This window comes from Phalangium opilio, unplaced genomic scaffold, assembly GCF_054372755.1.
Source record: "Phalangium opilio isolate 3A_F unplaced genomic scaffold, DU_Popi_V2 ptg000079l_1, whole genome shotgun sequence".
In the NCBI taxonomy this organism is placed as follows: domain Eukaryota; kingdom Metazoa; phylum Arthropoda; class Arachnida; order Opiliones; family Phalangiidae; genus Phalangium; species Phalangium opilio.
In genome coordinates, this window is record NW_028324187.1 from 1,155,058 (window position 1) to 1,170,612 (window position 15,555).

The window sequence follows — 15,555 nt, forward strand, 5'->3', positions numbered from 1 at the left end:
CTACAGGATGTGCAACTCCCTATACTAAAAAGTAGACAAATCGATACTAGCGCCGCCTGGTTACCAGCGCTGGAAACCCTCGCGGGAAAAATAAAAAATACTTGACATAAGAAAAAAACACGGGCTACCGTTGATTTTTTTTCCTTAGCGTCGTCTGCTAGAAGCAAAACAGTGGGTTTTTTTCTTATGTGCAGTATTTTTTATTTTTCCCGCGATGGTTTCCAGCGCTGGTAACCAGGCGGCGCTAGTATCGATTTGTCTACTTTTTAGTATAGGGAGTTGCATATCCTGTTGAGTGTCGAATGTTTTACACGCGCATCCTTCATCCATGTTCATACGTCTCCATGGTAACGAGTTTGGATTAGGGTTAGGTTTTTAGATAAAAACTTTGAATTGGGCTGAGGTTTTTTTTGGATATTTTCTTAGTAAGGTTACATAATGTTAAGAATTTTGATAAAAATTTTGAATAAGGCTTAGAATTTTGATAAATATTTTGAATAAGGCTTAGAATTTTGATAAAGATTTTGAGCAAGGCTTAGAATTTTGATAAATATTTTGAATAAGGCTTAGAATTTTGATAAATATTTTGAATAAGGCTTATAATTTTGATAAAGATTTTGAATAAGGCTTAATTTTTTTATAAATTTTTTGATTAAGGCTTAACATTTTGATAACAGTTTTGATTAAGGCTTAGCATTTAGATAAACATTTTGACTAAGGCTTAGGATTTAGATAACAATTTTGATTAAGGCTTAGCATTTTGATAACAGTTTTGATTATGGCTTAGCATTTTGACAACAATTTTGATTAAGGCTTAGAATTTTGATAAATATTTTGAATAAGGCTTATAATTTTTAAAAATATTTTGAATAAGGCTTAGCATTTTACTAACAATTTTGATTAAGGCTTAGCATTTTGATAACAGTTTTGAATAAGGCTTAGCATTTAGATAAACATTTTGACTAAGGCTTAGGATTTAGATAACAATTTTGATTAAGGCTTAGCATTTAGATGAAAGTTTTGATTAAGGTTTAGCATTTTGATAACAATTTTGATTAAGGCTTAGCATTTAGAGAATAATTTTGATTAAGGCTTAGCATTTAGATAACAATTTTGATTAAGGCTTAGCATTTAGATAACAATTTTGATTAAGGCTTAGCATTTTGATAACAATTTTGATTAAGGCTTAGCATTTTGATAACAATTTTGAATACCATAGTCCCTATCCTAACCTTCAAATCCGCAGGTCACCTTATCATCTTAAAACTTTTTAAGTGAGCAATGACCTAACTGTATTCCATAAATATTTCTAATATGTGCTAACTTTTAATTTTGCCCATGGAGACCCTTCAACATTGCTCTTGATCTTTGACAATGGCTAGCAACAGTAGAAGTCTACACCATAAGGTAAATATAATTCATATAAACATATATACCCCCTCCCCCGATAGACTCTCCTAGCGTTAAAAATCTGACCCAGCGTTAAAAATTTACCCTTATATAACAGAAAACTCTCTTAAAACAGTTTAGTTCAACAATTTAATGACTTAGTAAGTACCTAAGGAACACCTTTTAGTGTAGTTTTAGTTTAGCCATGACCCATAACACTATATAGGTACAGCACCTTTTAGTCCGGTGTTAAAAAATTTACGACCAAATTTGGATTTGGGTCTACTGCATGGGGAACTTTCATGGAAAGTTCATTGGTGTGTCGCTTGATGTCGCCACACTCGATAAAACCCCGTGTAGTTGGGAACCCGGGGAATCCGTGGAGAGGAGAACAGGGAACCCTAATGGGTCTCTTGCCCACCCTTTGCCCCTGGCACGTACCGAGTTCTCTCTTTCTCTCTCTCAACTCTCTCCGCTCTCTCTCCGTTTCTCTCTTCCCAAATAGATCTTCAAATGGGAGGTTGTGGAAGCAAGGCAAGGCTGCAAGTAGGGTGCGGGCTAGTTGCGAGAGAAGAGTAGAGGGTGCAACCGTCAACGCTGCCAGTTTATGAAGTGCTCGCCTCCCAGCGCGAGAAGACGACTGGATTCAGTCGGTCCTGAGTGACCGGCCTACACGTGAGCGTTTCTCTACTCCCCGCTTTCTTCCAAACAAACGAAAGGTCAGCTCTGGAAGAAAACTTTTCTTTCTGCTTCTTCTTCTTCGGAAGACCAAGAAGAAATTCGAGATGTCGTGGTCAACAGGATGGACCTTGGTCATCTACGTATCTCTATTAACTACCATATTCACTTGTACATCGGTGGTTAATGGTGAGGAACCGGAATCTGGTGAGTCGATACACTTTTAAGTTATTTGTGTCGTTTGTTAATGAATGCTTGAAAGATGAGTAAATGTTAATTCTTCTTCGGTATACTCGCGTGGCCGCGGAGTTTGAATGAATTTTTGTTGAATGACGTGTATTTTGGGGGCTTTATTGTCCTTTTATTTAACAACCGTGCGTAATTTGATTAAGACTGGTTATAGTTAATGTTTGACGATGGTGGTGGTTGAAGCAGCAACATCGCGCGAAAATTTGTAACTTAACCCAATTTTTGCGTGGTTTTAATTGCAATTCCCGTAGCGATTAAGGAATATTCTTGATACTTATCCATTTTTAGATGCGTTTTACGAAGGACGTGTTATTGGGTTAGTTCAGTTAAGTTAAGGGAGTAATTGAATTATTCCGTCTTTTATTAGAGTTAAGACTGCCTAGCTGCTTCGGTATGTTAAGGTTAAACTAGTCAATTTAGAGTCAGGATGGGAAGTGGCTGGCATTTAAGGGGCTTGTAATATTAAGTTATAGTTTTGGTGAATTTTGGGCGTCTAAGTCGCTGGACTCTTTTTAAATTATTTACTCTGTCTGTAATTGGGTTTCAAGTTTAAATTATAGTGTATTATTAGGGGGAACGTAGTTTACATTTAAATATTTAAATTTGGTTGCTCTAAGACTAATAGGCTAAGCTGTTTGGGAAATTATATTAGAGCGCGAATCGCTTTGAATTTGACCTATTTCCACCTATTTTATCGGGGCGTTTGAATTAAACGTAAGTTTATCGTAATAATTATTATTCCTAATAGGAAAAATAGTTATAAATTTGTAATTAGCGCCTTCCCTTGATGATTAATCGCGCGAATTCTGATAGAACTTTTAGATACTTAAACGACAATGTATCAGTTCTTCGTTAAAATTCGTTTTATACTATTTAACAACTTAAATTTTTAATACGCAAATACTTACAATTTAAATCAAATATTTTATTTATAATATAGAAGAATTACCGCAAGTTCAAGACAAATTTATTATTCTTGGTAATGAAACTTTAACCTGAGTGTTTTATTGATGCTATACCTAATTTATAATTTAACATAGGCTATATAAAAACCCTTTGTTTTTACCTTACTTATTTGAGGAGGGTTGGTGCATACATTAAGGTCCTGAACAAACGAACCTCTTTGATAAAAATTCAAATTGTGTTAGGTTGAATAATTGTTTGGAATGTTCTAAGACTTTGATTAGTGTGTTTTAGTCGTGTAAATTAGTGCTATACTGTCGATTTTCTCCATTTCCTAAGTCTAATAGCTAATTTAAAATGCTATTAGTTCTTTTGGGGATTGAACCATATAGGCTTATAAACCTCTTTTGGCCCGGTTATTTCGCTCTTTTCGTAAGACTTGTTGACAACTAAAGGGAAGGGAAAATGAAGCTTATTGAAAGATATGTATACGTATCTTTAAATTTTATTATTATTATGAAAAAAAAACTCGGATTTTAGACTTTGTTAAAGGGAGGGTGAAGTAGAAAATCAAGTGATTTTTTATCGATTCTTCTACTAATTATAAGACCAGTCTGCATAGTCAAACATTCAGGAAATACTTCGGAATGATTTTAAAATTCAAAATAGGTTCAGATTTTAAGGATAATTTTAAAGAAGAACCTCCGACCAATCACGTAACGCCTTGCCTTTTTTGTAAACAAAATTCTCGTGGCACGCTCTATGTCTCGCGCCACGATTGTCACGTCGCGCGCAAATTTTATCAAATCTCGTGATAAATTTCATTCGACACGGAACGTGCCACGAGAATTTTGTTAATAAAAAGGCAGGGCAATACGCGATTGGTCGGAGGTCCTTTTTCAAAATCATCCTTAAAATCTGAACCTAATTTGAATTTTAAAATCATTCGGAAGTATTTCCTGAATGTTTCATTATGCAGACTGGTCTTGTAATTAGTGGAAGAAACGATAAAAATTCACTTGATTTTCTACTTCACCCTCCCTTTAAAATCACAAATATAAATATTTCACACTCCCTTTTCGTTTTGAAACTGAACTTCGGGGGTATGTCTCGGGAGTTGTTATAGAACGGCTTCCTCCACACTTTTTCTTTTTATTTTTCAATTCCTTCAATTACTATAGTCGCTTTAAGGAGGAATTCGTGATTATTACCTTATATTCGGGAAGCGCAAAGTGGCGAAGCGTTCCTTTGATTAAAAGTAGATTAATCTAAAGTAAATAATTTTAGTATAATTATATACAACTTTTATATAATTTTATTTCAAATTAAATTAAATTTATGTAAAGTGGAGATTATTTGATAACTTCAGTTTAAATATCATATAGGGTAAGAATTAAACTTATAGCGTTATATTGCGAGGCATCTTGGGAAGGTATTTGAATTTGCGAAATATATTCCTATATATTCTTAAAACACTTTCGTACTTTGTCGGGGCGTACGTTAATTACCGAACGTTTCGAGATAATTTTAAACTACACAGGCATATAGCTATCTATCCGTATCAGTAAATATTGAGTTTCCAATTTTAAATTGGGCGTATATTACCGTATACCTCTCTTTGAATTCAAGGGGATTATATTCTGTGAATAATTTTAGACCTTTGTTGAAGTTTGGTTCAGTTTTATTTGCATAATTTAAATTTGGTGCTACGCGTACAGGGTGTTTCTGATAAGTCTGAGTGGAACTGGTATCAAATCAATCAACGTGAGGTCTACAACATTTGTTAGGGAGATATGTGCTCCCAATTACTTATTGGCTCCTGAAAGAAAGAACACGCATTTTAATATATGGCAGACTTATTAGAGACACCCTGTATAGGCTGCTTACACATATTTTGAATGTAATTTTCTTCAAAGTAATTCGTATAAATCCCCAAAAATTAAACTGCTACGTTTTCGTTATTAACCCAATAACTTAATGTTCATCCGTAATTCAGATTATTATTTATGTAAAAATATTGGGTTTTGGACTATATATGTTTGTGGGGACTTTTTATATATTACATTACACATTTCTACTCTTTTTTTCTCTTTCTCAAAATTGCGTGAAAATTCTAAGAAATCTCCTTTGAGAATTTCGCAAAAATAATCCGCGAAAATTTGGAATTTCTTAAAAATGTTTGTCCTAAAATACCATACGGTCTTGGATATGTATGTATATATATACAAACATCTCAGTTTCTTCTTTAAATTCTAATCATTTTAAAATATTTTGAAATAGAAACGAGATGCCCATATAAAACACCGAAGAAAAAAATGTATTCTTTATTTTTTTGCCATTGCGTCCCCTTATCAATTTAAACCACCCTTTAAGGCGGCTTCTCTCGCGTCTATAACGATTTTAGAGAAGTTAAGCGAGGCCTAAACCATCCATCCCTATTTTAAAAATTGAAAACTGAATAAAATTTGGAATAACGCGGTAAAATTTTGTTTCCCAAATTTCGAAACGAATCTCTGGATTTTTTTAGGAAGGAAAATACTTATCCTGTCTATTCTACGCTTTGGGAAAACTAGGGCTAAAAACTCTTTTACTATTTTTCATATATGTACGTTTTGACTAGCCTGGGAAAAAAATCTGAATTTCAAATATCGACAATCTCTCTCTCTCTCATAACAAGGTTTTTTCCTTTTCTTGGATGGTGAAACTACTGGTTTTTTTCTTTCGCATTTTTTTTCTTGTCTACTATAAATTCCCAGGTATATACGTTGAATTTCCTTGTTAAAGGGCGGAAATACCAGTAAAAATAGACTGAATTTCCCGTGGAAATGTGTACTAACTCCTATATATCGCGTTTCAAGTCGATATTGCAGTAAAAGGAATGGTTTTTCATCCTTAAAATTAAGGTAGCTTTGTAATGTATACTTGAAAAGATGTATTTTTACCGCATTCTTTAAAGGGATCAAAATGATCCGGTAAAAACGTTGGGTAATATATTGCTTCTTAAAATTAGAATTCGATTTTTGAAGTTTAAAAAAAATTGTAAACATATCATTTTTTTCTTACGTTTTATTTATTATTCTTAGACGTCTTAAGATCTATAGTTGTAATATTTACCAAAAATCTAATTTAGATTTCATTTGAAAACGCAACGCGCCTTTTTCCATAGAAAATAATTTATATTTTGATCAGTTCCACGAAAAATAATACGAAGGGTTTCACAAAGCTTAATTTAAGGTAAAGGTTTCTTTTTTCAACCGAAGTTATTCTTTGTAAGGATTCAGGAAATTTGGGGTGAATTTCTCGAAAACTAATTAATTATTTATAGCATTTTACTTTATTACAAAATTAGTCCTAAATAAGTAGTAACGACTACAGAGATATACGAGCATCCAACATGGCGACCATGACGTCATGGCGGCCGCCATCTTGGATGCTTGCATATCTGGGTGGTCATTACTACTTAAATAAAACTGGGAAAGATTTTCTTTTAATTCCATTGTTTAGTTTCACCCCTTTTAAATCTCAATTACTATAGGTATAATTTCAATTAATTAGTAGAAACGTTTGATCTAGGAGTACATTTTAACCCTTCTTAAAGGGAAATTCATAATTTCAGAGAAATAAGCCAACTGCTTATATTTGACCACCCAATATCTATTAACTTATACTCCATAAAACTCTTGACCATCTTTGTCTTATATTAAAGAGTTGAATAACCTAGCTAGCCCATATAGAGAGGGAAAGCCTTTGTATAACAACTTTATACAATATTTTATTTTATTTTTTTTAAAAAAGAAGGAATCTTCTAGTGTTTGACTATAGATGAAGCCAAGTAAATAGGTTAGCTTTCAATAATAGGCGGCAATAAATTTCTCGAAATTGCCCCGGCATCTTCCAGCATCCAGAGAGAGAAAGAGAGAGAGAGAGAGGATCTCCTTTTATATTAAGAACTTCTGAAAATTCCTTTAGCCCCCCTTTTTTTAAAAGAATATAATACTTTTCCTCTTTAAAAAACCCAAGAAGAATAAGGGAACAGCATGCCGAGAATGAGAAAAATAAGGCCCTTTTTTGCCTTGTAGAGAAGCGCATCCTTATTATACCCTTTGGAAAAAAAATGATGTTGGGGCTATTAACAATATTCCTTCGTGGCCTGGCTGGAAAGATGACATTTTTGATCCTTGCTGTTATCTTTTTTTAAAGTGGAACGCATCGAGTTCTGCTGCCAAATTTCAGCGTATTATGGCCAATTCAAATGAATATACTTTATTGTGGGTGTGGTATGGTTAAGCATAAAACTTATTGAAATGGTTAAGCATAAAACGTATAGTCTAAGCAAGGCTTATGATGACTGGGACTTTGGAGCGGATTTCAGAGGGTAAAGGTGGACACCTCGAGTTCCTATTTTCAACTTTGATACTTTGGGTCTAGTTCAACCGTAGGCGTGTTTGGTATGGTTAAGCATAAAACGTATAGTCTAAGCAAGGCTTATGATGGCTGGGACTTGGGAGTGTCTATCTTTATTTGCAGGGTAAAGGTGGACACCTCGAGTTCCGGTTCTCAACATTGATACCTTGGGTCCAGTTCAACTGAAGGCGTGTTTGGTATGGTTAGCATAAAACGTATAGTCTAATAGCAAGGCTTATGATGGCTGGGACTTGGGAGTGTCTATCTTTATTTGATGGGGTAAAGGTGGACACCTCGAGTTCCAGTTCTAAACTTTCATATCTTGGGTCCAGTTCAACTGAAGGCGTGTTTGAAATGGTTAAGCATAAAACGTATAGTCAAAGCAAGGCTTATGATGACTGGGACTTGGGAGTGTCTATCTTTATTTGATGGGGTAAAGGTGGACACCTCGAGTTCCAGTTCTAAACTTTAATATCTTGGGTCCAGTTCAACTGAAGGCGTGTTTGAAATGGTTAAGCATAAAACGTATAGTCAAAGCAAGGCTTATGATGGCTGGGACTTGGGAGTGTCTATCTTTATTTGATGGGATAAAGGTGGACACCTCGAGTTCCGGTTCACAACTTTGAAACCTTGGGTCCAGTTCAACTGAAGGCGTATTTGGTATGGTTAAGCATAAAACGTATAGTCAGAGCAAGGCTTATGATGGCTGGGACTTTGGAGTGATCTTTATTTGATGGGTAAAGATGGACACCTCGAGTTCCGGTTCACAATTTGGAATAGTTCACTTACTCGGGACTTGACGTAGCTATTACCAATTTTAAAACTAATTTCTGCAAGGCTGAATGTCGTCTTTCTCACCATGTTTCGGGTCCTTTAGTTGGGTTTCTTTTGATAGGGCCCTATTCGTTTTAGTTTCTCCTTCGGGGACTAAGAATCCTTATACTAAAAGTAAAAGATCGTCTCTAGCATCCCTTCTCTTTATGCCACATTGCTTTCACTTTTTTCCTTCTTTCTTTCTTTCTTTCTCTAGAACCCGGCGTATCTAGCTTCATCTTTCTAGTTTAATGGGTACCGCGAAGATTATTTTAACTGCTAGTATTTATTCTATTTCCATTTTCCCACACCCTCGATCTCCTCTTGTTTTTATGGTTTTGGCGGGTGGGATTTTAAAGCCAATGCATTCGACATTGATTCATGACATTGAAAAGTACTTTTTTCTTATATTATTTTACCGTATATTTTATTTTTTATTTCGTAAAGATTTTTCATTGGAGGGGGCAGTGACTTTAGGCGCGCGTGCATTTGAAATGGGGTGTGTCGAGATGTTTTTATTTTTATTCCCAAAATCTTCCCTTTTTAAAGGGATTTTATTTTTGTTTTTCAAATGTGTCCTTTACTACTTCCGATATAGAGGAGTGCCATTGAGACTTACAGATAGTGTCGGCGTATGTCAGAGAGAGGAGGTGTACGGTGTAGGTTGTGACCTAACCTTTTTTTTTGGGTGGCATTTTCAGTGAGGCATACAAAGATTGGTGCTTGAAATTGGATTGGTTAATTAGTGTCCTACGCTCCCTTTAGTCGCTAATTGATTAGGCATATTTTATAACGAAGGGTAATTTGGAGCGCCTGTCCTGTCCTTGTTGCGAAACAAAGATGGTCGAGCCTCAAATAGGTTAATTAGTGTACGCAATTATACTCCTTTTTAATTTGCATGATTAGGCCTATATTTTATTTTAACTCGGGAAGACTTGAACTGCAAAAAAATTCATCCTATTAATTAATTTTAAATTTTGTATTGATTTCCTACAAGTAGTTCCTTCTTTTCGAGTACCTTAAGCTCGTCTGCTCATACAGTTTAATCAGGGTTGCCTCAAATCAGGGAAGACTGGAGAAGTGAGGGAGTTTCAAAATGGGCCAAAATGGTCAGGGAATTTAAAGAATTTCAACAAAATCAGGGAAAAGTCAGGGAATTTGGTTAAAGTGGCTAAAATATCTGCTGTTCAACCATCACACAATCTTCTACTTTACATATTCAAAAATGCGATTTAAAACCAATTCATTAGTTATGTTTTGAACAATGACAATGGGGCCTAAAAGTCAATGAAAATCGTAAAAAAACGTAAGGGAAAACCTGGAAAAGTCAGGGAATTTGAATATGGCAACCCTGTAAAATAATATATACTTGAACTCAATTATATAAGGCAGAATCCGATTAAATTTGATAAACAGGGCGAGAACGATAAATTGACGTCAGTTTTTTTACCCTTCTCTACTAAACACATTTTTAAAATAGCTCTTAAAATCGATGTAGTACGTACAGCGTTTTGTGTTGGATATAAAATGTACACCTATTTTAAAGTAGCCTCGTTAAAAATAACGTTCGATCAAAAGGAGTCTTGACACGTGAAAATGAAAGAGAAATGAAAAGACTCTTGACACACCACACACATCCAAAGAGAGAGAGAAGAGAGAGAAGATCTGGTCAAATGATCCCAGTTATCCCAAAAATCCTCCCTCCGTATTGGAAGATTGCATGATCCAACTTCACTCTCTCTCACTCTCTCTCTCTGCTCCATCACGTAACAAACCCCATTAAATATTTACGCTGAATAGAAAATTAATCACGCGTAAAACCCTCCCATTTTGTCACCCCCCCCCCTTTCCTGGTAATATATATGAAATATCTCACCCCCCTTTCTGTAGTCTATAACGTTACGTAGGCTATACCCCTTTTAAATTTTACTGCTCCAAAACAGGGTTCGTACGGAACCTGGATAAGTCAGGGATATGGAAAATAGGGGAATAAGTCAGGGATTTAAAACATTTTCCTGAAAAGTCAGGGATATGTCAGGGATTTTGTTTTGCATATCAAACCATTCTTCATGCAATGCCAAATATGAGCCAGGTGTGATGAAGTTGGCTCTGGTAAACACCTTAAAATGGTCAGGGATAACCTGGAAAAGTCAGGGATTTTCAATGTAAAAATTTCGTACGAACCCTGCTTGAAAAGATAGATAGGCAGCTGTTTAACTTTTCTTAAGATTCTCATCCTATAATTTTCCCTTCTCTTTCTCTCTCAGTTTACAGTAAATATATGTCTGCTCTTTTGAACGTTCGGCAAACGGCTATATCAACTAACACGCGGTTGACGCGTTTGTGTCCTGGAAAGCTATAGTATGTAGCTTTCAAAGGGATACTGTCAAAATTTTCATTGAAAGACTTCGTATTTATTTATTTACTTATTTACCTGGATAATTTAAATTTTACGCCTTTAGTTGAAAGTGATTGCTTATAACTGCAGCGCATAAATTAATTAATATTGTTAATTGAAGGATCCCGGAAATTATTAATTTTTAAAGGAAAAGTTTAGGTAACATAACATTATGCCTTAAAAGAATGGCCTTTTTCTAAATATAAAAGGAATAAAATTAAAAGAAATGATCTCTTATTACAAAATAATTGACATTTAATTAGTCTTAAAAAAAGAGGACTATGGTTCCCCCCTTTTTGCCTAAGTGGCGTCTACTAAATCGGACCACTTCCCCCTAACTACCTTACTGCCCTTGCCTATCTCAGCCTGTGAGAATTCAACCAATCCCGTGGGGGTAAGTGGTTCGATTTAGCAGACGAAACTAAACTAATGGCGGCACAGTAGTCCTCGTTAAGGCTAATTAAGTGCTTATTATTTTGTAATAAGAGATCATAGAAAAAGGCCGTTCTTTTTAAGCATATTGTTATCTAACCTGCACGTTTTCTTTAATCAAAGAGTTTATAAAATAATCGATATTTCAAATGATAATTAAGTAACTAGTTATACATTATTAAAGAATACGCGAGTAATGTTAGGTTTTTCCTTGAGGTAGATAATGACATACCCACGCCGGAACTGAAGCTGTATATAGCTCGAGCAGCTTCCGATATTGGATTAAGCGCGTGAAATTTGAACCGTGGAGAAATTTGACCTTAGTATCCTCTGATTTCATATTAATTGGGATATCTTTTGACAATTTAAATTAATGAAGAGCCGTATTAGCCCTTTAACAACCTTCCTAGCATCATATCTCTCTCTTTACAATTTCCTCTGACGTACAAGTTTCGCAAGTTAAACTTGGAGAGCTTGAGGCTACAATATCTTGGCAGTGTTTCCTTTCGGGGGTCCGTAACTCGGCGATTAAAGTTAAACATCCTTTTAAAAATGTTCTCCTCCCCTACCCCTTTTCCCCCCAACTCTCGTCCAAGTTCTAATCACGAAGCCAAAGGAGTTATAAAAGGCCTGTTATTAAGCCTCTTCTCTCCGAGACCTGTCACTCAATCCACTCTCTTCATTTTAGCTCGCCCTTTCGCTAACATACAGTTCCTTTTATATACGTGTATCCGCCGCGTATATATGAAAGACTCCCAGTGAGTACTCAATTATATATTCATTACTGTCTTTTAATCGTCGCGTCCAAGGAGTCACTATCGACTTTTGTATTTTTATCCCTTGAGAACCCCATGATGCTAGGTTCCGGCTGTTTCTCTTCCCTTCTCGCTATTCTCTAGAATTTTTTACTCTTTCTGGAATATTTATGGTTGAAAGGTGTATTGATATGGCAGATGGTCGGTTGTTGAAAATTTAGAAACATTGTTAAAACTCTTTCTCTTTCTTTATTTATTTCAAGTTTAAAAGCAGTTACTTTATTATAGCGCCTGTAAATCCTTTTACATATTGCACCTGCATAACACCTAGGCGCTAGGAGAAGAATCAAGACCAATTCGGAAATTTCTAACAGAGAAACCAACACACAGGGGCGAGGTCGCCATTGGGGTGGCCTCCTTCTCGCCAAGAAGCTCCACCAGAGGCAGTGCGAGTTTGTTGGCGCGAGGAAGAATACCCCAATGGTGGTCTCATCCCTTTGTGTTGGTTTCTCCGTTTGTAATAACCGAATTGGTCTATATAACGCCTTTAACTATAACCCTCTTTATTTATTTCAAGTTTAAAAGCAGTTACTTTATTATAGCGCCTGTAAATCATTTTTCACATTGAACCTGCATAACACCTAGGCGCTTGGAGAAGTATCAAGACCAATTCGGAAATTACAAACAGAGAAACCAACACACAGGGGCGAGGTCACCATTGGGGTGGTCTCCTTCTCGCCAAGAAACTCCACCAGAGGCAGTGCGAGTTTGTTGGCGCGAGGAACAATACCCCAATGGTGGTCTCACCCCTGTGTGTTGGTCTCTCTGTTAGTAATAACCGAATTGGTCTATTTAACGCCTATTTATTTGAAAAAAAAATATATATATTTCCCTGTAAAGTTACTTACCAGTTTTAACTTTAAATGTTTTTAGTCCCAAAATATCTAATTTGCCTTGAGCCCCTTGCTTCATTTTTACCAAACTCCTGAAACTGATGGGTTTCCCATTTAAGGGATTGGAGGGAAAGTTAACTTTGACTAAAATCTATGGACGGAACCTTATGTTAGAGTTTTTAGGGGGAGAGAACGAACTAGCTGTATTTGATTGATAAGCTATACAAATTTTCATTTTCCTTCACTCTCCTGACTTGGGGAAAGAAAAAACCACCCGCTGATTCAGTATATGCTTTCTTATATGTTACGTTACGTTACGTACTTTACATAGAAACTCCCCGTCTTTATAACAATTTTATTCAGGTACTTATCGTTATACCGTGAAACTAGTAGGAAGCCTAGATATATGGAAAAACGTACAAGTGTCGTGAGGTACATTTTTTTTTGCCAGTACCTCATTTGTCTTCATATAAAAAGATGACTCGATCTTGTGTGTGAGGTCATTCTATCCTATCTGAAGGTTCTTGCCCTTCTAAAGGTTAAAGGTTATTTAGTTTTGGTGAAATTAATTTGTATGTTTTTTAATATTTTATGAGAGTGTAGTTTATTGTAAGAAAAGAATATTTATTTATTTATTTATTTACTCGCGTTGATTTTAACTCGGGAATTTTTTGTGTAGTTGATTGGGAACTCAGTTTTTAGCCGGGAGTGTGGCGCACTCCTGTAAGCCAAGCTTCTGGGCGGCAAAGTTTTGAGGGAATAAGACACATGTCGGCGATCCTACTAGGTGCCGACTGCCCCGTGTCCGCCGGAGGTGACTTGACCCCCACACCCCTTCCGTCACCTCCCAAGTAAACCTCATTTCTTCCCTGCTTACCCACATACTGAAACCTGATGGGGGAACGCAATACTTTTACTTTAAGTTATTGTTATTTTATTCATTGCTTTACTTTAGGTTTTGTATTAACTTATTTGACTAATGAGCTGCGCTAAAAACACTACACTAAGATGGTAGTCCATAACTCACAATGAACGGATTTGTAAACATTAATTTTGATTTTCTTGAAGTCTTGTTAGTCTGTCATACTTATTAGAATTTTCCTCGTCCATACTGCGTCTAATTAGATGGGCCATGCGTGTGTCTACCTTTCACGTGTCCTACGAGCTTTTTCTTTCAATTTCCTGGTTTTTCAAAACTACATTTTTTAACAAAACATGTTGCTTAAACCTGCGTGGTTTCCACTTCGCGGATTTTCAGAGTTTTCGCGCGCAAAGTGCATATTCGGAACATTATATTCCTCTTCCGCTTTAAATCGAGGGAAGTTAGCTATGAAATTTAAGACCCATATTCCAGCTACGAGTATAGCTTCCTCGCAGAAAATTCTCAATTCCTTATGTTTGTCTATATATATTGGTATAAAGTCTGCCCGAGAAGATAGCGAATTCCCTAGCGTTTTCAAGAAAGTCCTAGTGCGTCCGTCGCCTTGTTATACTCGGTGTATATATATTCCCTGGTGAATATCTCTTAAAGTTGACCATTTTAAACTTATTACTGAAACCTTAGGGATGTGAGGGTACCCTTACCTTTTACGGTACTCTCCAGTAACAATGAATTATTTCTCCTTGAACTTCGGAAGTCTTAACAAGTTCCAACTCGCCAAATTCATTCACCCACAGCTTGACTCTACGTCCAAGGGTTATTTATAAACTTATAATTACAATGTTGCCAGTGTCAGGTTACTATGTAACTGGTATATGAACTACGTCCAGGTAGCGTTTATCCAAGAATATACGGGCCTAAATAGAGACTCGACACCCATTTGCCTTTGACTGTATTAAATTGCAAGGGAAACAAACATTACGTGCCAGGCATTTACTGTTTAGAGTATGTTCAAAAGTCTGAACAGGGAACCAAAAATCTTACGACGTGCATTACGCGAAACTGTCAGAAATGTACATACGAACTGTATATTTAAAGGGATAGGTCGTCCTTGGAGCATTTTGATGGAACTCTCAAGCCAGCTGGGGTTTAGCTTTCTATACGTGTTGTTTTGTAATTGTACCTTAACTTCTTGGCTGAATTGAATTCTACAATTTTGGGTTTAGATATGCTACAATTTCAATTCGCTTTTAGTACTGGGGACGTAATATGCAAGATAGCTCCGATATAGCATCGAAATGGTCTATATTTTTCCCTATTTCCGCTATACTACTTCTCAATGCCCCCTAATAGTTGTCGCTTGATGATATAGCCGGTCCCTCATTTCCAGTTCCGAAGGCAGGAGTCTCGCAAAATTGCTTTGATGACTTTTGCTTGGTATAGTCATTAAGAGACGCGATATTCGAGGAATATAAACTCACCATTAGAGGGGAACAACGCCAATAAAATCTCGCCCTATATTTCGTCTTATACATAGTATGCACGGCTCTTTGCCCCATGTAGCCCTGAATTGGACAAACTCCCGTGAAAACGCGCCCTGTTTTGGAATTAGGCTTAATATTTGAACTTCAAGGGGACTGTGTATACTAGTTGAATTGGGTCATTTTTTTAACCAGTTTCGTCCCCAAAAGGGGTGATACTTAATATCAGAAGTATATAATACTTCTCTTCGAGAGAGAAGTGCACCACAGAGTGGGGTAT

The 15,555-nt window shown here is 36.0% G+C and overlaps 1 protein-coding gene across 3 annotated transcripts in view; it reads left to right on the forward strand.

Moving 5' to 3' along the window:
• Nucleotides 1–1,034: 1,034 nt before the first annotated feature.
• Nucleotides 1,035–15,555, forward strand: part of LOC149654089 (von Willebrand factor D and EGF domain-containing protein-like) — a 135,099-nt gene continuing 120,578 nt past the window's right edge. Inside the window, exons 1-3 of one of the 3 annotated variants that reach the window (XM_089845468.1) lie at nt 1,035–1,274; nt 1,345–1,407; nt 1,895–2,274. In XM_089845468.1, coding sequence (XP_089701594.1) covers nt 2,175–2,274 — 100 coding nt within the window. In that variant the 5' untranslated portion in view covers nt 1,035–1,274; nt 1,345–1,407; nt 1,895–2,174. Of the gene's footprint in view, nt 1,408–1,894; nt 2,275–15,555 lie in introns of all 3 variants that reach the window. The other 2 variants (XM_089845467.1, XM_089845469.1) reach the window with 2 other exon arrangements.